General features: G+C 45.6%; 1 protein-coding gene across 1 annotated transcript in view; it reads left to right on the plus strand.

Moving 5' to 3' along the window:
• Window positions 1-27,829, plus strand: part of LOC144158460 (ATP-binding cassette sub-family C member 2-like) — a 104,499-nt gene that overhangs the window by 52,485 nt on the left and 24,185 nt on the right. The window contains exons 15-21 of the mRNA XM_077689341.1: window positions 888-1,064; window positions 2,969-3,136; window positions 8,019-8,200; window positions 13,627-13,702; window positions 17,026-17,239; window positions 19,209-19,519; window positions 25,202-25,534. Coding sequence (XP_077545467.1) covers window positions 888-1,064; window positions 2,969-3,136; window positions 8,019-8,200; window positions 13,627-13,702; window positions 17,026-17,239; window positions 19,209-19,519; window positions 25,202-25,534 — 1,461 coding nt within the window. The remainder of the gene's footprint in view (window positions 1-887; window positions 1,065-2,968; window positions 3,137-8,018; window positions 8,201-13,626; window positions 13,703-17,025; window positions 17,240-19,208; window positions 19,520-25,201; window positions 25,535-27,829) is intronic.

Below are 27,829 nucleotides of genomic sequence, written 5' to 3' on the forward strand. Positions count from 1 at the left end.
CTATTAGCGTGCACGTAGGGCTACCAAAGGCAGTTGTCCAATTCTTCAGCAAGGGTAACCAGAAGGAGAAAAAACTTCGCAAAGGAGGTATTATGATGCTCTTTGGCACAGGACGAATTAGTACCACTGGTCACGTGTCACTACAGGCGCAACGTCATTACCATGCGTAGAATGAACGAGCTTCCTTCCACGCGGCATTTGTTCTACCAATTTGATCGGGGCCATGGAAGCGGCGAGGGGCACTGAGAACTCTACATCGACAATTTCTGGTGCCTCGCGCAGTACAGATACACTCTGTGCCCAACTCCACACTAATGCTTTTGCATTCAGTCCATCGTAAAGAGTTCTTAGGTGTCTTACAGCTCGTTCTGAGTTCGTGTTAGGAAGTCAAGCTTGCTAGCTTACCTTAGCCCTAGGAACTGCCCCCGTAATAAACGGAGCTACTTCATTCGGAGACAATTCATCACCTTGAAAAAATAATTCATCGCTGTGAAGCCATACAAATTGAAATTCAAACAGTGCTGTGACCAACAGTGGTGTACTTTGTGCTAGTTATATATAATGCAGTGTCGTGTTTTTTCCGCAGAAGTGAGAAATATCACACACGGTGTAATTTTTTGCGCGATTGTATAATATAACCTGAGATTGCCTTGTTTCAATGCGACACTTGGAAGCTAGTAGCGTATTATTGGGGCCGTTGAACGGGTTGTATGCAGTCTTTGCATTTTTAACGCGCCCATCTATATGATGAACGTATATTCCACCAAAAATTTTCCAGGCAGCTATTTTTGGCGATATCATTTCTGCTTTGTATCTGCGCACTGGTTTGAAAAAAGCAGTTCAGTTAGTACACCGGAGACAACTGCTATGAACTAGTTCTTTTTCAGGGCCGCATAGCCTTTGCTCCGCAGCTGCCAACAGTGCACAATATGACCCTCAGAGACAACATCCTCTACGGAAAGCCCATGGATCCGAAAAAATACCAGTCCGTGCTCCAAAGTTGTCAACTGATGGACGATATCAACAAGTTGAAGTCAGGCGATATGACCGAAGTTGGTGAGAAGGTAGGACTTCTACAGCTTAATGGCAGATTAAAAATGCAAGTACGATGCAGCCAACCTGTTGCTGCATCGCTGCCCTGCACATTATATACGTGGGATCATGTTATTTTAATTCTTGGGAAAAGAATGTAATTGCTAATTTTTGTGTAAGCTCATCTATAGCTTCCTGATCAAAAGATATCATGAACCTAATGCTAAAAGATTATGCACTATCATTTCGCTTTCACGTCTTGTTGTCCATCTGCAAAGGGCGAATCGAACCTTAAATTGATATTTTCATACGACTTCTTTAACGTAAATGGCTAAGCAAACAACGCCACTCCAATGTCACCGGATTTAGTCCAAACAACAAGGAAAGAATAAGAGCATACCAAAATGGCGAGGCTTACCAAGGAAGACTGTATATTTTGAAACCACTGTCATTACCCCAGCTTAAGGCCCGTTCCGGTTTTGCACTTTTACTGGCAAAGACACCCAAGACACCCTCTCGAATACGGGTAATTATGTTGCCAGCGCATCTTCTATAAACAGCCACAAATTCTCTCACATTTCTTTCAAATTCTGTCCCCAAACACCTGTGAAATGGGAATAAGGCAGAAAAAACGCATCGGTTCTCTTAAACACAGGGCCACAACGATTGAAAATCTTTGTTAATTGCAACCAGTAATTGTTATTTTTCTCAAACGTCAGACTCGTCAAGAAACGGTGCTTTATGCGAGTTCATCCTGTTCATCCTTGTATGATGTGTTGTATGTATTAACACCGGAAGGATTTTTCTCCGTAATGTTTGTATTCTCAACAGATCGTTCCTTGCCCGGCCTATACACTTAGGCTCATATTAGTTTCACACTTGGTTTGAAATTCCAGACCAAAACTGTCAACGAGAGTAAATGTTGCATTGAAAACAAGCAAACTTCAAATTTTGAAAGTCAATGAAGCTTCGTCTTTGAGAATTCAACCGTATGGTGTTATCGGGCCCCGTTCGCATCACCTCCTCATCCAATTTTCATGCATATCCTTGAAGTGAAAAATCAGGTACAAAGACACACACTTATATGCATTTGCGGTACCTGCATCCAAACTCGGGCTCTAAAGAGTTCGGAGCACTAATTCATGGCGTTACATCGATTGCGCAAGTGTTCAAACTTGGTGACTTATTTTGGGCCCTACAGCGACTTAGTTACACGCTCCAAAGAGAAACCTATGGCCTGAAGATTTCACTAGCAATCGTCGGAGTCGGCGACGGATAGAAATCTCAGAGACGACCGTTAATGTCAAGGTGTCGCGGCACCAGGTGGAGGCACACTGGTCGGGATAGCGCCACGTTTATTCTCTATTGCTTCCGTGGACAGGTTGTTACCCATTTCCGTAAGAGCACCCCGCGGCATTCAAGTTACTTGCATTGTCCATCATCAAACCACTCATGCAAATTTTCACGCCACAACGCCACCAACAGATGCGTTTCAGCAGCGCGAGCTCCTTAGGGCCCTTGTTTTAATATTGCTGCTAAGTCCTAAAAGTGGCCTACCTGGAGCCCATAAGGTATGACATTATATTACACAAATGCTACAAAATTCACTCCCAAGCGTGCAGTTTTCGCCACCAATCAACAGTAAGGGCCGGAAAGATGAACGTTTCGGCTAAGAGAAAACAGTTAGGGTTAGCGCACTTCGCGATGTATCTGCGTAGTTACACGTAAGGTTTTACCAGCAGCACAGCGTGCAGCACGTTCTGTGCTAAGAATTTGGCATAGGAAATGAGTACGGTTAGTAGAACAGCTAAAAAATACTATTGAATGATAGAGGCAGTAGATATCTGCACGTATACGCCAGCACAGCTTTTACCCAGCTCATAAGGATATTGCGCATACAGGCTTACAATGTCACTTTTTTTATTGGGTACCGCAGGGCACGAATTTGAGTGGCGGCCAAAAGCAGCGTATCTCGCTGGCCCGCGCAGTGTATAGCGAGAGTGACCTGTACCTACTCGACGACCCGCTGAGCGCACTGGACCCCGTCGTGGGAAGCCGAATTTTCAAGGACGTCATAGGAAAGGAGGGCCTCCTAAAAGACAAGGTGAAGCATTACAACACCTTTCTGCGCAAACGTTTCTCACGACGCGCAGTACTTTGCACTTAAATAAGTGTTCGTAACCGCAAAATTTGCACAGAACAGGGGAAGGGAAAGTTTTGGATGGTATTCAACCCTATATATTCAAGCGCTTGTTACAATATCTTTGGAGCAAAAATGGCGTGCAGCAATGATATGCGGATTAAGTGTTATAAAGCCAGCGGGCTGTGCGAAGAATTCGCCTTGCATGCCTTATTGGCAAACCATTCATTCTAGGGCTACTCAAACGAATGTAAACTTTGTTACAGCTCGTGAATATTTTGGCTGACCGTTCGCCGGATCTAATTCACACTTCGTCGGGTGGTCATGAAAGTGTTAGACCTTTTCATGTATATACGTTAAGTAACGCTCCTTTGATAGGTCCAGGTAAGCTCTAACGGACCGATTTTATCCATGGCGCTCTTGGAAGAATGGTACAATGTGACTTTCCCAATGTAAACTCGCCGTCGTAGCCTTCCTCGTACCGTTAAAGACATTAGGGCTTCTTCAAGGAAAGTAACACCCGCAATTTTGGGTTTAACGGCGGAAACCCTATAGGGGAGGGCTTGTCTCACAATTGCAGCGGGACAGCTCTAGTTGCCGGGACACTGCTACAGACACCTATCACAGTCATGGTCAGCTTGGTTGTGTACTGAAGGTCAAAGCCTGCGCCAAAGGTCTCCGTCCATGTCTATACAGTGCTAGCTGAGTTCATGCCTCATCCACCCGCACCCACGCTTGTCGTCGCTCATCTCTCCATAGAATCCTTGGCCACCCCTACAGACACTATAGGTTTATCAATAAAAATGCAGAGTTATTGACCCGCAATTTCATAAAGACTAGCTGAGAATAACCTAGTGCACGAGAAATGCTTGCACAGTACCAAAACGAGAAGTGCGCACAAACGAAACCCTGGTTTTGCAAATAATGGCGTTCGTTAGCCGGATTGGTCTGCTTCAAATCCAAAGTTCATTGTGACGCCGTAATAGCCATCATCATGACCATCAACCAAGGTATGTCCAAAAAAGCATAACAAGATCGCTGTTTCCGGTGCCCTCTCTTAACTTCAAGCGTAACGCTCTTCCTTAATCCCAGTGCTAGGAATCACCATCTCACCATTTTTTTACCTGCCCCATCTATCCTGTTGCAGGTGAAGTGCAACCTTGCTGGACGACGTTACTTTATTTTTTACATATTAGACATGAGTGCTTTCACTACGGAATAAGTTGGTGGACCCCTAAGTTTGCCCGTGACCTGGAGCTCTGACAAAATATTTGCGTTCCCTAACCGTTATGAAAGCGCGTTCTCCTGATTGTGAATCTGACGTGCTGCCCACACTGAAACTTTAGCAGCATGTAAGCATGGCCACTGTTGGAGTTGAGTTATTTGAGCCAGTGTAGCTGCAGACGTCACAATTGTTTTGACCCACACTTCGCCAATAGACTGGCGACTAATCTGAAATGCCTGAAATAGCTCCAAATTAACGACCATGGCACTAACGTTGACGCCATCGTTGAAGGTTTATGCATTCGTGTAGCGTGTTTCTACTGGAGCTGCACTTCGAACCACGCACATTGTTGGCACTTTACGTGTACATGGCGCATAGCTGTGGCACGCGGCACTGCACGCCAGGAGTGGAGCGCGTTATCTGATATTGATCGGAAGCAATGACCGTTCACTTTGAGGAGTTCGAGCTTCTCAGAATGGCAGCAAAGTGCAACACGTAAATCCTATCAACTACTGTTCATAAAACTCTGCCATACTTAGGTAAGAAAAACGATTTTAGATATGCGCTTATCTCCTCGTGCGCAGTGGGTCACAACCACCACGGGAAATGAACAAACGTGCCTTGCGCAGTCACCCTCTGCAACGTTTCCAACTGAAGGCATACGCCTTAAAGGCCAACTGCACTCAAAATTTTTTTGTCCAAATAAGTAGTCTATGCTCTTAAAATCACCATGGCGAAATCCTTAGCTTCGTAATCACAGAGAGCGCTAGGTACCGCCGTTCAAAGTACCTCCAAGCAGACGACGTTTGCACCTGGCGGAGAGTCGCCGTAACAAGTTCCGAGCGGCCTATGACGGAGGTTGGGGAACCTGTCCCGTGAAGCTCGCGCTTCTCCGGCGACTTGCAGGGCGCTCCGCCGGACGCAGGGATGCATTCGCCCGGGGTTTCTCTGCTACACCAGCGTGCTGTACCGGCGTCGCCACCAAGTGTTTAAACTAAGCGCATAGGCAGTAATATCCCCCACTTTTCTCAATGCAAAAAAAAAAATGATTAGAAGCCTAAACCTATTCAGGCGCTTGCGAACGTGTTGGAGTTAGCAAATCTCTTTTTACTTGAAAATAATATTTTTACTCAAAGAAAAAAATAGCGCGAAAGGAGCACTTGCCTTACATTTGTCATTCCTATTGCATTTACCACAGAAAAAAAAAAGATATATTATAAATTATTGACCACTTGCACTTCCGCGTCCAATATTGGCCTCATCTGGGGTAGCCCAACGCCACCTCTATCCTTTAGACATTTCCAAAATTTTTACGACCCAAATAGAGTTCTTGTACACGCGGCTATAAACATTTGTGCGAATTTTGTCTCCCTAGCTAAGTGAACCAAAATCAGCCTTTCTCGTAGTAACAAATACACCCGCAGAAATATTGGCCGTCGTATTTGGGAAGTGCGAAAACTAAACTGCTCCTCTCCTAAACAATAGATTATATTTTTGTTCGATTCCCAAGTGAAGTATTTACTTTCAGCGTTAGATTTAGTTTATTTGAAAGTAAAACGTTTTCAACAGTACCTGTCTCTGGTTAAAGTAGAAAACAGCGGTAGATAGGAAGTGTTTTCGTGTTTTAGTGCGTCATTTAGCTCTGGAGGCGGGCTTATAGTTTCAGATCCATTTTATAATTCGATTCTCGATGTGCACACAGGGGAAAAAATACTGGGCCGATATTCACGAAGCTGTTTGCATGTAATGTATACTAGAAATAGTGATTTATCTCCGCCCGCGTGCGATTTGTTCCCTTCAGAGAGGGCGACGTGATAGCCGAGGGGTCGGCTATAATAAAAGCTGCTCTTCGATATCGTATACGAGCAAATAGCTTTGTAAATCAGGGTCCGTTTTCTACTTGCAATGCCAAAAATTGCTATTCCGGCAGTCATTATGATGGAAAAAATTACTGTCGGGTGGTCTACTTCATCTCGATTGATAGCAACGGGATGCCGGAATTGCGCCCAACTCCATTATCATGGGCAAACGTTAGTGGAAGATCTTCTGTGGTAATAAAAAAGCGTAACGCGGCGCTACCACGCGCATTTCAAGGCGGCTCTTAGCGGCCGCCGGCTCTGGCGCGGTCGCTTCCGTTCCCTCACGTACGTCACGTCCGGCCGCCGCAATGGCCGCCTTTTCTATTCAGTTTCGGTTCCGAAAACGCGAATGTCGCGAACCGTTTACGTCGCGCGCGTTGATGTTTGAAGCGCAGTATTTTGCATTTCGCACCCTTTTTATATGTACTGTTAGGTGATATCATTTTTACGTTGTCGAAAATTTGAGTGCAGTTGGCCTTTAGGGCGTATGCATAATAAGAATTTCGCAGCGGATATGCTCGTTTCGTTGCAAGTCTCCCCGAAATCTATAGTCCGCCTGCCACCCCTGCCACTGCATTCATTCAATTTTACCGCGTTCCACTGCTCCAAGCTAACGCCCCCCCCCCCGCCCCCCCACCGCCCCACACCCCCCCCACCCGGTCAGACTTTTGAGGTGCCACTCCGCGCACAATGTATGCAGCGATACACGGCTGAGTACAATTGTAGTGCAATGCGAGTACAATAACAACCGGGGAACGCACCGGGGAAGATAATTCTAATGACACTGGTGGCGTCACCTGGTACTTGTTGTGGGAAACAGACGAACGTACTTATAATCTACGGCTACTGCTAGGAGGCCACCCCAGTACGGCAATGGTGCTGTCCGTGAGCTTTTTTTCTACGTGCAGTTTTCTTATACAGTAGCTGCAGTGTTTCCATTGCTGTCGCAAAAATCAGGCACGCACGTATTTTTGTCATAAAGGAATATGTTACTTATGTATTGATGTATTGATACATATGTATTGGCACATATGTATTGACACATACGAACTAGCCAACTTTCCGTTCTTCTGCAGTACATTTTTATGTTTTGCCTCAGACATGTACAGTGTCTTGTTCTTGCTGAACAATGTTGGTAAATATGAACATTTACACCAGATTTGAATGTCTAGAAATGATCTTGTGTATAAAAACGTCTCATTCAACATCTGGGTTAATTTGGCCGGGCGGTTGAATCAATGGAGAGAGACAGACGGACAGCTCGGCCATAATTTCCACGTCCACGTAGCCAAAGAAATATCGCCTTTAAAATCAGGTCGGCCCTGCTGCGAATTGAAGCCAGGACTCCAGAGAAAGAGCCTAGTGAGTTACCACTGCGCAAACTTGGCATTCAATCAGACGGGGAGCAGTTAGCTTGGTGCGTGCCGCGTGACAGTTAAACTTAACGGCACGTCGTTAGACAATGTGCTCGCATTTCACGGAGAGGTCTCATACTCGAGAGGCTGCCGCCTAAAGTGCAGCATGCGTGCCTGCCGAAGTTTTTTTGCACCAAAAGCGTCGCAAACAGGGCGTACAAAAAAGTCTCGAACAATTTCTAGGCTCGCCGTCACAGAGGCGAGCACACTTAAACACCCGAAAATTTTTCAATCTGCAGCTGCCATGATTTCGAAATGACTGCATTGCGACATCACGGCAGCTGCATTGCAACCGTCGGTTGCCGAGCAGTCTGTTAAAACATGTGCTTTTATTTTCTCCCTTTCAGACGCGCATTATGGTATGCAACCAAGGAAACTACTTGCACCATATGGACAAGCTAGTTGTTGCGGACGGAAAAAATATCAGAGTGTACGACAATATAGAAGATCTTCTACAAGATCCAGAATCACCACAGAACTTCCGTGAAGTTCTTTACAAGCAAACGTCACAGAATTTCAATGGAAACAGGTGAGGAAACAATATTAAATTCAGGAATTTTTTGCCTTTGTAAAAAGGATGGAGTTCTTGAAATACCCGCGCCGTTTGGTATGAGTGAGAGAGAGAGAGAGACAAAGAGAGAGAGAGAGAGAGCATGAGAGGGAGAGAGAGAGAGAGAGCATGAGAGGGAGAGAGAGAGAGAGAGACAGAGAGAGAGAGAGAGAAAACGCATTTAGTCTTGAGTGCAAGTGCTGATGTCAGGGCTCTCGTCCTGTGACGGCCATATCCTCTTCGGATATACCCTGGCTGCGTCTTGTCGTTCAGACCCTCTTTACTAAGGGTTGCTGGTGTCCAAGGTCCGAATGGGCCAGTCCAGCCACCCACTGCTCATAGGAGTGGGAGGGAGAAGATTTGAGCGCTTGCTTGAATAGGGTTTATAAAAAAAAATTCGGCCACCTTCGCAGTTGACTTGCAATGACTGAGGAAACAGCGGAATACCTAAAAGTCATGTGCTTTTGCCAGCTGAAGTCTTGGTTTTGATACAACAAAGCTATAGTATAAGTAAGAGGATTATTATTTTGTGTGAACATCACAGAATTTGTTTCACTCACGTTTAATTTTAACCAGTACCTTCAAAGATGCAAGTATTGGTCGACCCTTGTTTCGAAATGTGGCACGGCCATATGTGTAAACAACGTGTTGACATCGTCGACATACATATCGTTTTGTGGGAATCAGATGTCGCCCGTAAGTAAATATATGCAAACTAAATAGCTGTGGTTCGAATATCGATCTCTCAAGAACACCATTTATTATTCCACATCAGCCCGAAGGTATTCCTTTTATTAATGCATACTTATATAGACTTGGTGAGTAGTTCCGGAAATATTCCCTCGAATACCCTTGCTGTCAAGCTTTGTCAGAAGAATTTGGGTATTTACCGAACCAAACGCATTCCCGAGATAATGGAAAGAGGCCAATTGTGCACGATCTGCGTTTATTGTTTTTGAGTACATTTGCATTCTCGGAAGACCTGTTTTTCCTAAATCAATATGGTGCATCACAAATAGTAGTACAGTTAAAACCCGATCGAACGAAGTAACCGGGAACCGCGGATCACTTCATTAAATTGAGAACTTCGTTAAATTGCGACTGTCATCTTAAATGCAGTAGTTTCCATAAATTCGATGTTTCGAAGAAGGCAAACCCCATCGTAATGGCGGCGGCCGCGGCACTTTCCTGGCGATAATTATGTAAGCTGTAAAAGTCTGCCACAAAAATAATTAGCAGGCAGGGCTTGCTCGGTAGTCGTCGCACCCCAGCAAACGCGCAAAACAAAGCGCTTTTGTGCTGCACCGCTTCTGAGCGGAACGTTCTTTGCTCTCATATCCATGAACCACGTAAATATGGCTTCCTCAGAGAGGCTCGCGCGGGGTGGTTTTGAGGTTTTCTTTCTTTGACGAAATTCGAGATGAAGTTGCACGGATGATGGCGTTTTTTCCTTCAAGACTACGGAAAGCGCGCTGGCCGGTATGGCGTGGTCGGGGGCCACGGGAATGCTGAGTTTATCTCGTAGACCTCCGCAAAAACAAAACTAGATGTCTCGTCCTTTTTGTTTTGCGTGGCACAATAATTTTTGTGTCGCACTCTGACGCAACAGATTCGAAATTTTTCCTTTGTAAATGCTTCTGTTTCTCGAAATACTTCGTCCAGTCGGGAATGGCGCTGAATCTGTTTGGTTCGAGTTCATGAACAACTGCGGGGGAATCCGAATTCGCTCGTTAGATCGGGAAATTCCCAAGATCAGATTTCGTTAGATCCGGTTTTGACTGCATACTAACTATAAAACTTTGTAACCGACATTTATCACTGTCTCAAAGACTTTCGAAAACAGAGGCAGCGCCAATTTTTGTTGATCATTGATTTGACTCTATAACCAGGAAGCTTTGTACCCGACATTTACAACCGTCTCAAACACTTTCGAGAGCAGAGGCAGCGCCCATTTTCGCTGATAATTCCTGCACAATAGTTTTCTCCTTTATGATTTGGCCTTATGGTGGCCATTTTTAATTCATAGGAAAATATTCGAGTCTCGGCCATTGCATGACCAATGCTATACAGCTAAACTTTGATATAACGAAGTTGACGAAAATTCGCAATTTGTTGTTACATGCAGCTTTCAAGTTTATGCTCGCGTGAATGAAGCAGCAACGAAACCATTATATTAGAAAACAGTGACGCTGAACTCGCCCAGGAGGGATTTACTTATTCCTAAAAACTGCGTGATTTGCGCCTGGTGCTTTCCCACGAACTTAGTCACTACGCGGCACTCCGAAGAACCAAGGTCACCCACCCCGGCCCCGTATTCGCAAACGCAACTTAAAGGGGCACTGACACAAAAATTTTGCATCTTGTTTTTTTTTTGTTGCGATAAGTAGCTAGTCACCTACTTATAACCTGTAGAAACCTCATTTGCTTCAGCGTGCGACGGTTGTTTAATTAGAGGCATTTTCAATGCGTCCAGTCGCAGTTTCGGTTTCAGCGAGTGCCGCGAAACGATGGATTTTGTGGATTTTGTGTGAACAAAGCTGACCACGTGACCGTCGGAGGGATATCACAGAGCAGAGCCGCCGTAGCACTGTCGAATCCGCATTGACGGCAGTTTCTGCGAATGCCCCCACGTACTGATCTCGTGAGGCGCTTAATTAAAAAGCGACCGTAGATGTGACGCAGGCGCTGCGAGTGCAAATGCTACCGCGGCTAAAGAACGACGCGCGACGCTCGAGACGGTGGGTGGCAAGACGCGCGCTGGGAGCAGCCGGCCGGTCTGCCTACAGGTCCGCCTACAGATGTGTTCGGCTTAGCACTGCGGCGGATATTCGAGTGCCGCTCTCGTAAGCGGTGCAGATGACAATTTTTAATGCAACCCGCCATCCCATCATTAACTCCTTTCTCATGTAAGCCACCATGGTCGGGACTTCGGGACAATTTCGTGCAGCGGCAACAAGCTCTCACTCGAGATACCTGCGCCAACCTGGGCCACTTCGCGGCCGTGGCCGCCGCCTGCACAGCGACCGTGCGGCTAGCTCAGTGGGCTTTTCGTGTATCCGGCGCGTTTTCGCATCCAATGGTAATAAACAGTAATAAAACAGAGTGCCTGGAATCGCTGTAGAACTTTGGTCGCGGCCAGCTGCCCGATGAGCTGACGAAATCACGGCGCCTCCGCCGCCAAGGGTCGTTCGTTCTCGAGAGCAGAAGCTCCGCCTTCCGGCCGCTCCTGCCCTCCGATTCGAGCGACGAGCCGGGGAGCCGGCGAAAAGCGCCGCCAGTGCGGAAGCGGCAAACACAAACTCGTGACGTGTTTGGATGTCGTTTATTTACACATTATCCTCGGGATGTCGATTGCGCGTGGTCCTCTGCTGGCTGCTCGGTTGCGTTTCGCACACTTTAAAATTGATTTTAAATATGTTCTAGGCTGTACAGTCAAACCCGTTTATAGCGAACTGCAATACGCACTGTGATTAGTTCGATATATCCAATAGTTCGATATAGCCGAACCCACTTATAACGAACCTATTTCACGAGTTCGCAATCCGCGGGAGCCCCCCCCCCCCCCTCCCAACTCCGCCATCCCCGCATGCAGAAACGAACACAGTAAATGAGCTATTACCATACACAAAATAATCAATTTATTGCAAATTATAAAGCTACTTTCCGCCTTAGCTGCCTACTTTACAAAAAAGCGGTGATTTTTGTTTTCACTTTCATTTTGGCGGAAACATTGTTTGTACCAGTTCGAGTCCGCGTCCTTCAAAATCTAAAAAAGCATTGACGGAGCACATCGACTGCCGAAAGCGCTTCATTGTAAGCGTCGGACGGCTTTCACTCGCGACATCATCGGGAACGCTGGCGAGCTCTTCCCACAGTTCACCGATGCTGCTGTCTTGGTCCGGGCTCACTGACTGCGCGGGTTCCATCGTGAGTCCCGCGCGTCGGAAACAGTTACGGAAAGTGTCGGGCATCACGTCACTCCGTGCGAGGCGCAATGTCTCAGTCGCGGCTCTTGCTCCGTGGTCGTGGCCAATCCACATCTCAATCGCCGCTTCGAGACCATGCATTTCGGCAGCCATTCTAGGCGCGCAGAGTTCGATATATCGGATGTGAACTTCGTTATAAGGAATATGTTTCCCATGTATTTCTGTAACTGAAATATTTTTGTTCGATATATAGCATAATTCGCTCTATCCGGGTTCGTGATAGCCGGGTTTGACTGTATTCGCCGCTGATATTTTGCAGATGATGTATATGTGTTCCCACGAATCTATCTCCGAAGTTATCTCGCCTTCAAAATTTTGTGTCAGTGCCCCTTTAAGTATCACTTTTGAATTTTGACGCATTTCGGTGTCTTAACCATTTCAAGGACGGAACTTAGGCTAAAAGTGCGTCTTTTCGGGAACCTCATCCTCTTTGCCGCACTCAAAATTCTTGGGAGGGTGTTTGCTAGCTGGGATACTGTACCAGGCGGCGACGTGCTTCTTTTTCGCCGGCGGAGACGACATTTAAAATGCGAGCTTGTCTTGAAAAGACAAAATCTTTCGTTTTCTGGCAGCAGAACTCATCACCGACGAACTGACACCACAGATGGCAGTGGAGACCCGCGACCACATACCGACAGGCAGTTCTAGCACCTAATGGACACCGAACTCGCACTAGAAACACTCAGTTTACGGTGCTGGTTAAGTTCGCCTAATTAGTGCATTTCTCACGCCAATTGTTTACAAAAATGCAAGAAACTTGTCTGATCATCGTAAAGAACTCGTTACATCAAGGCGAAGCGTCGCCAAGTTTTCGTTAAATAGAGGTCGCAAACACATGCGTTTTAATAGGGCCGGTTATGGGGAATTGAAAAGCTCCGTTAAATTCAGGAATTCATTACACAGAGTTCCGTTACATCCAGGTTTAACTGTAATACTACTGGTAAAGCCACTAACACATTTTAGAGGGGCTACCTGGATGTCATCAATCCCTGCAGCTGTATTGGGATGAGGTGTTTTATATTATTTGCTGTTTTCGTTGGTGATGTATCACAAAGGGAAAAAGAGTTTACCATATTTTGGTTTGGCACTGACAGTGTGGTGTGTACAGGGGGACCCGGCAAAGTATGTTCTCCACATTTTTTAAAAATATTCATTGCGCTTAGCTGCAGTGTCCACCTTGCACATCATACCATGGGATGTTAAAATGTTTACGTTGTGGTTTGGGTTAGTTTACCATTTAAATTATTTACGTCTGCCCCAATTTTCCTAAGGTTTCCATGTAGGCCTTAAAATCGTAATTCGTAAAAAACAATTTAGTGTGCCTAAGTTGGGCGTGAATTTGACTCGTATTTTGATTGCTATAGCTAGCGTTTTGAGTTGGACTTGACTTCTAACATTAGTGTGTTTATTTTGTTTCAGCACAGTAAATGAACAGGTAGAAAAAAACGACAAGGTTGGACGAATTACAGAAGAAGAATTGGGAGTATCCAGGAAAGTAAGCAGACTGCAAAATGATTGCTGCATCCCTTACGAAAATGCCATTATGGTTATATATACAAATTGCCATATATGGCGACGTTAGTAATTCGTCATATGTGGTCATTTATGGACATGCCCTATATCGGTGTGCCATATTTGGCCTTATACGCCCAGTTCCTGACGTGGCCATACATCGGTGGGGCCATGTAATATGTGGCTCCGTAATAGCATATATGGCTTTATATGGATTTAGTTTATGATCACGCGGATGGCATATATAATGAACTGCACTTAACAGCAGCAATTAACGGCGCACCCCAAGTGATGACAAACACTCGCATACAAACACTTACTCGCATACTTTCCACATTTTATAACAAAAACCGCTGCACATGCAGGTGAAGTAAGGTGGCGGCGGGTTGCTTTGTTGTGGCGACGGGTCAGTGGCTGCATTGTTCTTGGCCAACTTGGCCCCTTTGATGGAACCATAAGTTTCTCGCGGCTCTACCACCTCTTGCATTTGAATGCGGCTTTGCTAAACCCAGCAAATGAAATGAAAAAAATCGAAATACCAGTATTCAATGTCTAGGCTATTTTTCCATTAGTACTGAGACTGAATTTCGTAAAAAGTATCTTCTGAAATAACAAGAGGCCCTGAACCAATTTCTTCTTCTTGGTAATACTTCTATTCTGCCTTAGATTTTTCACTTAAGGATACAGAGCAAAACTGTAATTGATGATGCTAAAAGGCAATTTCTTGCAATCTTGTCACCATAGTCTTCATTTCAAAACCTTCATACAACTTTTTTACAATAAATTTTATTTGTTGAAATCAAGAACTACCAATTGGGACTTTTCGGCTTGAGGTTTTGGCAGACGCTTTTGCAAAAGGTGTATCATGAATTTTTTAAATGAAAATATCTTTCTCAACCCCGTGTAATTGCTGTTATTTCCAAAGCATCAGAAGTATCGTAAAGTCTTTACCCCTAAGGGACACAATTTATGTGCAACACAATCACGTGTTCAACATAAAAAACGCCACGTATGTGCACTAAAGCTAACCGAACAAGCACTGTTTCAACAAAAGTACTGATGTGTATAATATTCGAGATGGCGTTCATCAGAGACAAAGAACAGGACGCCTCAAGGAAAATGCAAGAATACGATAGTCCTGATGCCCAGTAAGCGGCCGTTAGACCTAATGCAGAGGCCAACAATTTCGACTTATTTTTGTAGAAGTAGAATTTTTCTGATACGATACGTTGTACAATATAGTACAGTTGATTGGCGAGATGACCCAGAGACGCTGGACATCATTTAAACATACAACCACCTAAATAAAATAGACAATATATAAAAGGCAGCGACAACGCACCCCACGCACATCTAACAGCATCACTTCTCTTGTCTCCGAGAGGGGAATCGCAAACCCTCTCTGAAAAGGGCGAATCCCTCCTTACCTACTCCTCCTTGGGGCAAGCAGGATGCAAGGACTGACGTTTTGTGTACTTGGAAATTATTCAAAGTTGTGGCGGCCCTCCACGGTCACATTATGTCCTTCTTAGTTTTGTTAAAAAATAATTGTTAAGCTATTGCATCAATGGAGGTCATGCACGTCCTCCACCGCTTACTAAGTTGTGAAGGCGGGCAGGTTGGTTTACAATCATGGCGAAAAACAGCGCACAGAAACAGACCGGAAGACAAGAAAGGCTCAAACACGGGCGCTTACTAACAACTGAATAAATTGTATGGCGTGTAGGCCTACGCAAAAAAGAAAATAAAAAAAGAAAATATGTGATTGCGGATAACTATCTCCTTCGGTAACAAATCGAGGACAGCTTGCTGGCGCGTGCGTTGGGTCGCTCGGGAATCGAGAATGCTTCGTAAATCTTGCATGTTCTCTGGTGACCGTAGCGCGTAATGAGATGACTCTGCTCAAATTGTAAGGCCGTATCAGATGTGAAGCCCCATAAAGTAAAAAAAGAAGTCGTAAATTTGTGCTAGAAGCTCGCGCTCACGGAGCTTTCAAGGTCAGGGAAGGAAAGTACACCGTATATTTTGAAAATATTTTTCTGGACCAAGACACACAAGCCGCAAAGCCCTTTTCAGTGAATGTCTCTCAACGGAGCGCTAGGAAGCATGTCGTTGGCAGTTTCCGCAAAGGTCCCTTTCCTGAAGATTGACGACCCGTTTTTGTTGTGAAGAACGAAAGATGTTTTTACGAAGGAGCCCTCTGTGGTGAAATTGTGAGGTCGTGCCTATGAAGAATAATCCCGTTCAAGGGCATGTGGCCAAACGTGGAGGAGCAGCGTACGAGAGCAGTGTACGAAGCATTGTACGAGATCCCCCGGTCTTGCGGCAGCTCGTACAAAGGACAAAGTGGACGATGCGTGAATGATCGGCTTCGCGAATACATGAATGCCACCAAATCCGCTACTAGCAGCAACCTTGCCGTACATGTTGCTCCATGTGCGAACGAGCCTTCGTGCGAGCCCTTGTTTGAGCGGAGCAATTCCTTAAGTGCTACGGTGACCAGAGGACACGCGAGATTTATGAAGCACTTTCCATGCACAAGCGAACAGGCGCATGCGTCAGCAATCCATCAGTCAATTTTTTACCCAAGGAGATTGTATATCTGCAATCTTCACTTTTCTTTTGTGTTCTTTCTGCCTTTTCTTATCGTGGATGCGCGCAATTATATTTATTTAGTTGTTAGTCACCGCCCGTGTTTGTCTCTTTCTTTTCTTCCGTTTCGCTTCTGTGCACTGTTTTTAGCCACGCTTACTAACGTGATGAGGGATGACGAATTCAGAAGTGCACTTCAGTTTCGTTTCATTTACATTGGCATGTTATTCGGCATTTCTGTCGAGATCCGCGAATTATTCCGGCGGAGCTGCTATCAATGACTTTGCAGTGTGATTATTTTATGGCACTACTAACATTCACGATGGCAAAAGTTTTTTGACAGGCTAAGTCACGCATCCTGTGGAAACGTGGGAGGCGTTGGGCATTCGAAACTACGTGCACTTTGCCATAAATATGTAGTTCAATTGACCAATCCTAATGTTGAATTTCTGCAACTCTACACCAGTGACACAGAAAGTGACGACCATTGCGTGGACATCTACCCAAGCACAGTGTGGTGCGCGGTTTTTATTGCTATATTGTGACTCAACAATGAACTAGCTGCATAGTTCAAATCGTCCGCTTTGAATGTATCTAAAGTTTGGTTTAATTTTGAAAACGTAGCTACAATTTTTATCAATGCCTATTTGACGCCTCGTTCAGCGTGTAATAAGTTGGGTGATTTAAAAGCAGATGCTTAATTTTCTCTGCCAGACAGGGTGGCAGTTGATGTGCAGACTGCTGGGTTTTGCACCATGGTCAGCGCTCATAGGGACACTTGCTTTCCTGTGTGCTGCGTGTGCCTTTGCACTGGAGCAGCTTGTCATCAAGAAGTGGACAGATGCAACAACAACAGGCGCCAATGTTGGCTCATCGGGGCAGGAGACAGCCTGGGTTCAAGAGCTGGTCACTTTGTGCCTTCTTGACGGTACGTGGCTCTTAATCTTGCCCATCCCCAAATTTCGGGGACACGCAGCCCCAAAGACGCCAACGCGCCCTCTCTCTGTGGCATCCCTGAATGGCGAGCGTAACTGAATAAGAGGGAGCAAAAAATCGCAGTTTTGCTAGAGACCTTCCTGAAATATCTACAAATACTCAAAGCTAGCACTCGCAGTAAAATTACAGTAGTGCAACGCATTATTTCTGGCTTCCTAACGTATCTAAAGTTTTCTGGTCGGGGCCCTGGATTTATTTGTTTAGCGATACTAGCGGTGATACTGGCGCTGCAAATAGAGATTTTCAAAACGGCCTTCTCGAAATACACAAACTACTTAAAACGTCCTCACAATTAAAATTTCATCACTGCAGATCATAAATGGTGCTTTCTTCTTTGTTCTCCTAAAACTGGGAAATTCCAAGGCAAGTCTCTTGACGTCTTCCTTGTGTCGCTGTACTGGCGCTGCAAATTGAGATTCAGGGAATATTCAAAACTACTTAAAGCCAATTCACAGGTAAGATAACGCTGAAAAAAGAAAATAAGATGCGGAGCGGATTGGGGATTGTTCCCGGCCGTTTGTCAAACGCCATTTCATCGAACTACCGGCGACCGTTTCATCGGACCTTTAAACGTTTGGCCAAAGTCTTTTCGGTACAAGATGAACTGAGAGCAAAGATATTTTTTAACGATGCACGTTCTATCGAATGTCAATTAGCTTACAGCCAGCGAAAGTTGTAAAAGGGTAAATAGAAGGCAGGGCCTTCTATTTATTACGTATCAATACGTACCAGTGGCACCATGACTATACCATTAATTCATCTCGAGTTATCGAAACCGGCTGCCTTAGGTCTCAAATTTTTGACAAATTATGTAAACACTGTTCACGGTGACTAGGATTACACATTATTACAACGAATAAATATGAAAGAGGGCAACTGCCTGTCTAGGACGCTGCACGCAAGGCAGTTATTCCGGTAAATGAAGTAAACCTTCCTGCGGCGCAGGCGCTGTGACGACAAGTCACAGTGCTTTACGAGGCCACTGGAAAAGTCGAGGAAGCTAAGTGGAAATGAGGAGAATGTTGTCCTTACTACACCTACTCCAAAGTGTGGTCTCCTACATTCCTGATTGGTTTATAGGAATTTAAAAAGTGCAATCGTGCCAAGTACATGCTTCATGATTTGTGGAACTAAAGATGTCTTCTCAATAAACACTTTTCTACGGACGTTATGTCTGGAGTAGTATTACAAGTACGAAACTTTATTGAGCTTATAGGCAGAAGTGGTTTCCTAGTCCGGCAACCCAACTGATGACTGCGCACCAATGCCGTATACACCAGAAATGGATTGACGTCCAGGTGGCCGCTAGTAATCAAGTTATGTCAGAGTTCAGGGAGGGTAGGGGGAAAGGAAAGGGCGGGAAGTCGGAGTTATGTGGGTTAGTTGTTTGGGCTAGTGTTCCAGGATTAGAGCACAAAGTGTATCGGGCGGGAAACCGAGCGGAAATCTTGCGGCCTAGGTAAATTGTAAGGACGAAGGTATTGGTTTGCATGCGACGGAAAGTCGTTTCTTCTCATTTACCCAGCTTGGAGTAAAGTTGAAAGAAATATTATTTGTCTAGCCGATAGCCCTGTGTCATTTCCCGAAATATCACCAGATTTCAAGATCTTCTGTATACCCCAGCAAAGCAAAAGCGCTAATAAATATTGGTGTGGCAAATCTTGAAGGTTTATTTACCTGCGAAGCGACCCCTTAATGCACATAGCGAACCTTCATTCAATTTTCTTTAGGAATGCCACAACCCATCATGATTACCATAACAAGTGGCGGAATAGTAATTGCGACCCTTTACATAGTGTATAATGTACTTCGCAGAGAGGCACAATCGTGAACACTTGTTGTAACTTAGGTCTGTTGTTTTAAGACAAGTGTTTGCTTATGCGAGTCACCCTGTGTTTCAGTTGGCTTCAGAACTATTGGAAGTGTGCTGTTGGCACTGACTACGAGGAGCGTGTCAAAAACACTGCACCACAACATGTTGAACCATGTTCTCCAAAGCCCAGTGTCTTTCTTCGATGCATCCCCACGAGGCCGCATTCTGAACCGATTTTCTTCTGACATGGAAATCGTTGATGCACGGAGCTTCCTCAGTGGCAAGCAAAGCCTCCAGAACACGCTGATTACATTGGCTAAGGTAGCGGTCGTGGGCACCCAGTCCCCGGTGGTTGTCGTCATCACGGTCGTTGCCGTCGTTCTTGTGGGCTTCGGGATGGTGAGCAAAATATCTTTCTAGCCCAGAGTGCACGATATATCTCAAAAAGTCCACAAGGGTTCTTATAATGAACATAATTTATGTACCGGCATGCAAACCTCTGCTACCGCGTGCTACATTTATTTTGAGCATGATTTGTTACTTCTGCAATCCCGAGGTACAATGACCACAACTTTTGTGGTAAAACACCCAAGGTTCTCAGTATTGGATGAGGTGACGCATTGTGGTCAGGCCTAAATTCATGGCATACGCTAGTGCTAGTGAATACCTAATCAGAGAATAAAACGTGTGTTTATGTGGTTGTAACACAACAGGGTCGGAGACACGCAGGAAAGAGATATAGAGGACTGGGTAATAGATTATGAGAGTCATACAGCAGTTATATAGGACAGGATACATACGGGAGCAATACTCGCTACGTATGGTACGCAGTGGAAGGGCGGTATGCACAAGGTAATGAGTTCTGAATAGTTGACCGCAAAGAATAGACGGGAACTCAAAGAAGGACAAGATACAAGCTCGCTACTACAACTAAAGGTTATTGCACAGACACTCCCTTTATAAATACGCTATGAATAGATAAGACCGCAGAAAAACATAAAATGAACAGCAAAAATGGCAACAGCAGAAAAGTGGTCACATGAGATGATATTTGCAAGCTCAGGTACAACCGTCATCAACCTGTGCGCTGGAAAACTAACGAAATTCAATTTATTTGGCCGACAGGTGCAAAGAGCATACTGGCGCAGCTGTCTTGCGCACTGTGAATGTTTGGTGCTTCTATAATTTCTTTAGTGCGCTGGTCCCTCGATTTGGAAGTCATCGCGGATTCACGAAAAACTGGAATCCAAGCACAATCTTTCCTATCTTCGGGCTAAACTATTCAGTACCATGGAATACCAACTCGGCAAACCGGTCACGTAGGTAATGAGGAATAATGCAAAACATACCGCTGTACGGAACTCATAAAGAAACAAAGGTTGGTGCATGAATGGCTCAAGTTGGTGCATGAATGATGAGTGTGGTAACAGTTTTGCTGCTAAAGCATTTTTTTTCTGAGGCAAAGGACAAAGGACGATGGTTCTATCCCCGCCACGACTGCCATTTCTTGAACCAAGACAAAACGAAAACACCAGCGTGTAGAGATTTTTCTGGAAGTAAACATCTCCTGCAGGTTGAAGTAATTTCGCGCCCATAATGTTGTGCGGCCTCGTAGCCCAGGTTTAGCTTAGGCACGTAAAACGCCGAGCAGTTAAAGAAAATGACTTCTTTGCGTGTTTCATGTGCTGGGACACAACTCACGCATTGGCAGCTCTGACTACAGCGCAGTAGATGTGCAGTATAATAAGAAAATGGAACCCTAATAAGCGTTTTTACCCTTTAACTGACTGTCCTATCTAATAGATGATTGCTGCTAAATAGGTATCGACCTTCTGTGCCCGCCCAGTTAGGTTGGCTTGTGTGCAACAAGTCGACCTGTTATATAAGGATAGAGCAACTCTGAGAGAGAAAAAAAGCCCTAGTTATGCACAGACGTCTTGTACCCACTATTAACGTCACCTAGTGCATATAGCACGATTTTAAGAAACGCGAATATAAAGTGGCGTCGCTCTAACACTATGGAAAACATCACAGAATTGCACAAAGTAGCTAAGAAGGGTTTATGAAAAAATGCGATAGTGCGGACATACGTAGGGATTCTCTTAACACAGCAGGCCATACGAAAGAAACAATAGGCTCGTCTTGGACGCCAGAATTTGCTGTGCGATTTAGTGTCTCGCCAAATAGGTACAGGTGCGAAGTACCATTTTGGGTGCGCTGTTTTTTCTGTTTTAATTTGTCGCATTTACATCTGCTGCGCAACCGTCTGCAGCCCGCTGATGACAACGTTTGACAGAATAATTAAAGGGGCCTAGCAAATGTAAACGAACGATATCTATCAAATCGAGTGGCGAGATGATTTTAGGACATTGCAGCGGTCTTCGTAAGCGGTTAAAAATGTCTAGCTGACGGCTATGTATAAGTTAAACTAAATAGCGGGCTATGCGTTGGAAAAAGTATTGAAGGAGAAGCCTTGCGTGTCTTGCCAATCTGTCCAGATTCAAATTCATGGAGCGGATATGTAAAAACAACGCCTCTTTCGGGAGAAATGTTCTTTCATAGATGGAGGCATTGCATAGCGTGAGCCTAAACTCGGTAGAAGAGAGAGGTAGGTGGCCATCTACGCAAGTTCACCGCGGACAATAAAACCGGAAGAATGCACTTGAGCGAGAGAACATACAAGGAGCGAAGCCAGTTAAAATGGGAGAATAAAGTGGAGAAATTTTAGACAACAGCAAGTTTATCTCCACATTGCCACAAATAAATACACGTCTGAAACTAGCGATAAGCAAAACAGGCCGTCCATTTACAGCAAACTTGAAGGATGCGGTACAAGTTACACAGAGACATTTGTACTTCGCTTATAGGCGCGCAGGCACACGGCCTCTTCAGCATTATGGCAAACATTGCTTGCACAGCAGCGCAGGAGAAAACCGGCATCAGGGGTCTGATGTTGCCCTCTTCAAACAGCTGGGTGTCGAGTTTCAGTGCCCGCGCTCAACCGAATGACCTGAAGAATAAACGTATGTGTCTAAGCAGTAAAGCCGTCTCTGAAGATTTTATAAATTGGGTTACAGGCAGTAGTAGAAAAAAAACAACACCAAACAAAAAGTTGTGGTCGTAGGATGACAGTCGCAAAATTCTGCGTGCTTACTGACAGAAGCAAACGCAGGCTATAATTCGGGGCACAAATTTACAATCCGGTGCTGAGCCATCGCGAAGCGGCGTGAAAAGTATTGAGGTGTTTTCTTAATAGAGTAAACTAATGTTGTCTGAAGAACATTAGAGTGTGGTGTAGGGGTGGCCCAAAGTGACCCTCTTGGGATTTTTGGTCATACACGGACACGTTTAGCGAACCGGCCATTTTCTATGTTTGCTAAAAGCCACTTCACCAACATGAACACTAAATTACATGCGGTGATAGGTATATAATGGTTATCTCGAAGTCAGAAAAGAAGCAAGCAAAGTTGTCCTGCATTCGTCGCTGTTGCCGCATGACTTGTGAGCCTTTTGACATTTCCGATTAATGCCGCAATCAATACTCACAGTCCAACCTAATTACCAGAAACACGCAAAAATTACTGTCCATTTTAAATTTGCTGAATGACTTGACTTCTATACAAAAAACGTATGCTGACTTTCGGCGGTTAGATGGGCACTATTTTTGCACCGGTGGCTGGTCATAGGGCCCGAACATGCGTGCCTGAGGAGAAACTATAAGTTTAAAGCTAGCGACTCAGCAAAAATAAATAGCTGTAGTAAATGCTGAATAGTACATGCATGAACATCACGACCGACCGTATATCTGTACAGGACTTTTATAACGCTGGGACGCCACTCTTTCATAATATTAGGCAAGAAAAATTGTGCGTGCATGTGCGTGACGTACCGTATTTACATAATTATAGCGCGCCCCTTCCTTTACTAAAACTAATCTTCAAATTTGTGTGCGCGTTACAATCGGGCGCAAAGCCGAAATCGGCTTATAAACGACCAGCCGCATTTCCATCTACACAAACGCACCCAAAAATACAATTGAATCCAGTCAAAACAATCTTTCTATTGGAAATTTTTAACAAAACTTTCCTGCACGTACAATCGTGGGCGCGTTGGAACCGATAAAATGCGGTACCTAAGCGCAAGGAGCTTCCTTGCGCCGCTATTAGGACCACCCTCTTTTCGAAACACTGGTGTATGGTGGTATAGAGGACATTTATGGATCTAGAGGACTTATGTTAGGCTTTGTATTGCAGTAATACCAGTTATGTCAGTTAATACCAGTTAACTCCATGTCGCCGCGTATGGCTTGTGTCATGGTTACACTTTTTTTGTAAAAGATGCCTTGTGGTGTTACATAGCTTTCTAATTAGTTGAAATGGAACTGGTACCCCAAAAATACCAGGCAAATATAACGGCATAAAATTTCTATATGCGAAGTGGAACCCCGATAATACGACTTTCAAGAGACCGCGACAAAGCGTCGTACGACCGGGGTGCGGATAAATGCCCGCCCAGTAGACGGCATCACGTGGCAGGTGGGATAAGAACTTATTTAAACAACTATATTTAGCGCGTTCTCGCGTGATTTGCGAACCTTTAGCTGAAATCATAAGTTTAAAAAAAGCGATGCCTATATTGTGCCCCCCTCTCCTCCATGGCGTCGAGCTAGCGCGCCAGCCAAACTCCACGCTCTACATGACGCCCGAGACATCCGCCGCTATTTATGGCCCGCTACTGCGGCAAGCCCTGCGCCTTACGCGTGCGAGATAAGGCAGACGTGGTCGAGAAATTGAAAGGGTAAAAGCGAGTGTTAAAGTGCCGTGACTAAGCGAAACGAACGATAGAACAAAGCGGTGGTGACGAACGAACAGCATTGCGGCACATGGGGGAGACACCCTTTGAACGGTCCATGCTGTCGCTATCGGGTCACTGGGGCTCAACACATGGCTGTTTTCGTATCCCACAAGACCCAGCAGCGCAAAATAGAGAAGATGATTGAAACTACGCGAGTAAACCATGTTGCGGCCAAAATTGTAGCGCGGCCTTGCTACAATGACTTGCGGCCGCGGCCAGCGAGTGACCCAAAATGGCAGTGCCAACGAGATAGTGTCTCCGCCCTTGCGGAGGACGCGCGTGAATTGAGGCAATCCAACAAAAAAAGAGTGTAGTACGTGTAGTGACAACGCCGTTTTGAAAGACTTTTAAGCAGAGAGCAGAGATATAGTGAGTAAAAGCGACGTGAAAGGAATAAACTCGTATCGAGCGTGCTGGGAAAGCGGCTGTTCGGTTACCGCCATGGGGTTGCATCGTATGTGTTTTCGCGTACGTCGGCGGCTCGACGGGAGCTTCAAATTCAATTTCCGCCTGCCACCTGAACTTCTACTTCTCGCGGTTGGCACGTTTGCGTACTGCTGCCGCGTGGAGGCGTCGCAGGTTGACTCCGGCTCATGAGTACCCGCCTGCTTGCTTGCATGTGTTCAATAAGTGGTCTGACCTGCGGACCTTTGCATATCAAGCAGTGCCAAATGGGGGTTGAAAATAAAGGAGGTCAGGACGAGGCGGCGAAGCGGTGTAAACTATGGGAAAAGTGCCGGTTTATCCTCGCCAGGCTCCGACGTATGAAGTGGACCGCGTGCACCCCAGCGTCATATTATCGGGGTTTTTAATGCATTGTATCTATGGGGAGTTTGTCGTGACCGCGGTGATCCGTCGTAAGAAGGGGTCGTCGTAAGTCTGGGGGACGTATCAGCGGGGTTCCACTGTAAATGCAAGACTGTTACGTTTATTCTTTGTCTACTGAGTAAATAACTTTCACAGAATGTTTTGGTAGGTTCACAGGCAGAACTGAACCTTTGGAAGTGACCTAAAGCGCGTTTAGTAGGGCTAACCCCTCTTCTATAACTGTTGCGCTGCAGCATCAGATTGGAAACAGACAAGCAGTTGGTAAGAAAAAGCTATGTTTTCTTTCTTTTTGCTGTGAGGATGCGCGAGATCGTTAGGAAGGTACAAAAGGCACCACTACTGTTCACAGGTAGTGCATGCACACATATACAGTCTCTTTGTTCTATTTGTCCAATACAGGGGATAGCTGTAAAGGTTTCACACCACGCCCGCTTCTGTGAGAGCCTGGCGATGTCCCGCTTGCTGCAGCATGCCACGGAGACCGTGGACGCACTCAGCAGCGTCCGTGCATACGGAGTTGCGGAGCGGTTTCGCCGACACTTCTGCCGCCTGACGGACAAGGTGACCCGCGGCTTCTCGTGCTTCATTGTCGCGTACCGCTTCACGCGCACGCTGAACTGCACCGCGGGTTTTGTGGTGGTGATGTGCACGCTGATATCTAACACCGTGTTCAGCGGCCCCGAAGGACCAGACCCAAGCAGTCTGGGGCTGGCCCTCAGCTCTGCAACATCCGTAAGTCTGAATTGCATGTATTCTGTAGCATTTATGCTTGTTTCCTTGCATATTTTATTCTCCTGAAGCCGTTTCTTCTCTCAGATCATGATAGAATGTTATGACACCTTCCGCCATGAAACGAGTGAATGTAATTATTGCAGAAAAATAGTGTGCTGAGTACTGACATCGTCCTGCCAGAAGCAAACTTATTGGCTATCTAACCCTGCATGATTGTGGGTCTTCCTGCTTTCGGACCTTCAACCGGCCGGAGAGTACTTCTTCGGGGGGAATGCGCAACAATTTAAAACTATGGAGAGTCCTCAAGATTGTTTTGTAATAACACCCACGAACGGGATGTGGAGTAATGCTGGTTGTTTTGTATTTGCATTTGCTTGTTTACAGCTCTGACAAAAGGAATATTGTTGGGCATTCCGCAAGGGTAGTCCTAATGTACACGCCACAGAGATCGGGCTTGTGAATTTCTCATTCTGACCCTCGCTCGGTTTTATGGTTTGGGTATTAAAATATACTTTCTGGAGTTCTTGGGCAGCTGGATGTCATTGCATTATTGTAACACGAATAGAGTTGTGGGCGCGTGTGCAGGTTGAATACAGATGCTGCTACAGTTTCTCAAGCTTAGCGTTGGTTAGGCACGTACAACTTGCATATCAAGTAGACAAATTGTTGTGCGCCTTCTGAACTGATAAGTTAACGTTGGTTTTTATAATCGACAAAATAAAGCTGGTGGTACCGGCATTGCGAAAAGTTACGTGCCCAAAAAGTAATTTTAATTTGACATTACACATGCATGCCTATTACTGCGCCGAAATTTTCACTGAGTGTTTTAAAGAGCGTTTTTTGGTTGTGCTCCGTCGCCAGAAGAAGGCGAGGTGCCTTCAGACAGAAGTAACGACATGTATGCCGACAGCACAATTTTCTAGGCGTCAGCACGCACCCTCAAATTTATTTGGAATCAAAGGAAGTTTTTTCGCAGTACCATTCGCGGTTTGTGGCAAATGATTGTTACTCCTTCAGTGCTTTATTACGGTGGTGAAATATTTAGCCGAATATATTACCGTTCTAAACCGGCTCCTTCCTTTCCCTCCGATCTTCTTCATGGCGCGCAGTGCCCAATATTATTTGCCACGCAGTATCGGCCAAACAAAGGTATTTTAAACCGCTTAACTCTGTGCATCAAGACTGCCTGCTGCGCTTTGAACAAACGTAGATGTTGCTGTTTAGAAGAGGCGAGCAACCGTCGTCGTCGCCATGAGGGGACACCATCATTTTTTCCTGCACAATTTGTGTTTTTCCCCCGCCTTGCAGCCTGGTCAGAACGACAAAACCGACAATCATCTTTGCATGGCAGGGTTCTACGAATCTCTGCCAAGAATGTTAGGCCAAGAGGTGGACGAAAACATTGGAATCATTCGAGATCCGTCCCGCATATTTAAGACTCCTCAGCAGCATATTTTGAAACACAAGACTTCGTTTTATGTGGCCCCGATCCGTAATAAGAACCGATAGATGAACAGCATCGAGAAATACCGACTGTGGCGTAGATGCACGAGAGGTTCCTTGTCCTGCGATAGAGTCGAGTGTGCGAGTGGCCACCGGGACTTCATGCCGTGCCTTAAAAAACAGAAGCAGGTACTATTCACGCCCAATAGAAACACCTCGCATACCTAATTTGTTAGAAAGCTTTAGTTAACCGTTTTCTATGGTCCGCTCCGGTATCGGCGGCACGCTTAGCGCAACCGGAGCCAATGAAGTTCGCGGCCAAGCGCGCCACGCATGTGCAATGGCGGTCCCGCTTGCTATCCGCGCGGAGCGGAGAGTGAAAAACGGTCAGCTAAAACTCGCTATTGGCGGTGAGCGCGAACACGGGCGGCGCTGCGAAGCGCTCCTCCGTGACGTCGGCTTGGGGATTCTCGCATTTGTCGTCTGCTTCACTCAGACCCGCTCTCTTTGCGCTCTTCTTAGCGCTCGGTCGGCGTCTGATGCTTGTCCGCAACAGAATTTGCGTGTGCGTAAATTTTTATCATAATAACAGACCTAAAATCATATACACTAGCTGAAGGCGTGAGTTAAAGTGTAGCTTTGGACTCGCGCGACAGAAGAAACAATGCCGGCGTCGCCCCATTCCTTGCGAAGCCGGGCCTGTGTGGAGCGCGAAGATTCTGAGCTAGGCGTCAGTTTCTGTATTAAAAAAAATCTTTCGAACAAAGGGAATAGCCAGCTGCTAGCAAGCGACAACAGCGAAAATACAAGACCAAAACAAATTGTAGGACTTCAGGGCTGTCGGCTTTGACA

Source organism: Haemaphysalis longicornis, unplaced genomic scaffold, assembly GCF_048455015.1.
Source record: "Haemaphysalis longicornis isolate Haplotype H1 unplaced genomic scaffold, Haemaphysalis longicornis Haplotype H1 scaffold_10, whole genome shotgun sequence".
In the NCBI taxonomy this organism is placed as follows: Eukaryota; Metazoa; Arthropoda; class Arachnida; order Ixodida; family Ixodidae; genus Haemaphysalis; species Haemaphysalis longicornis.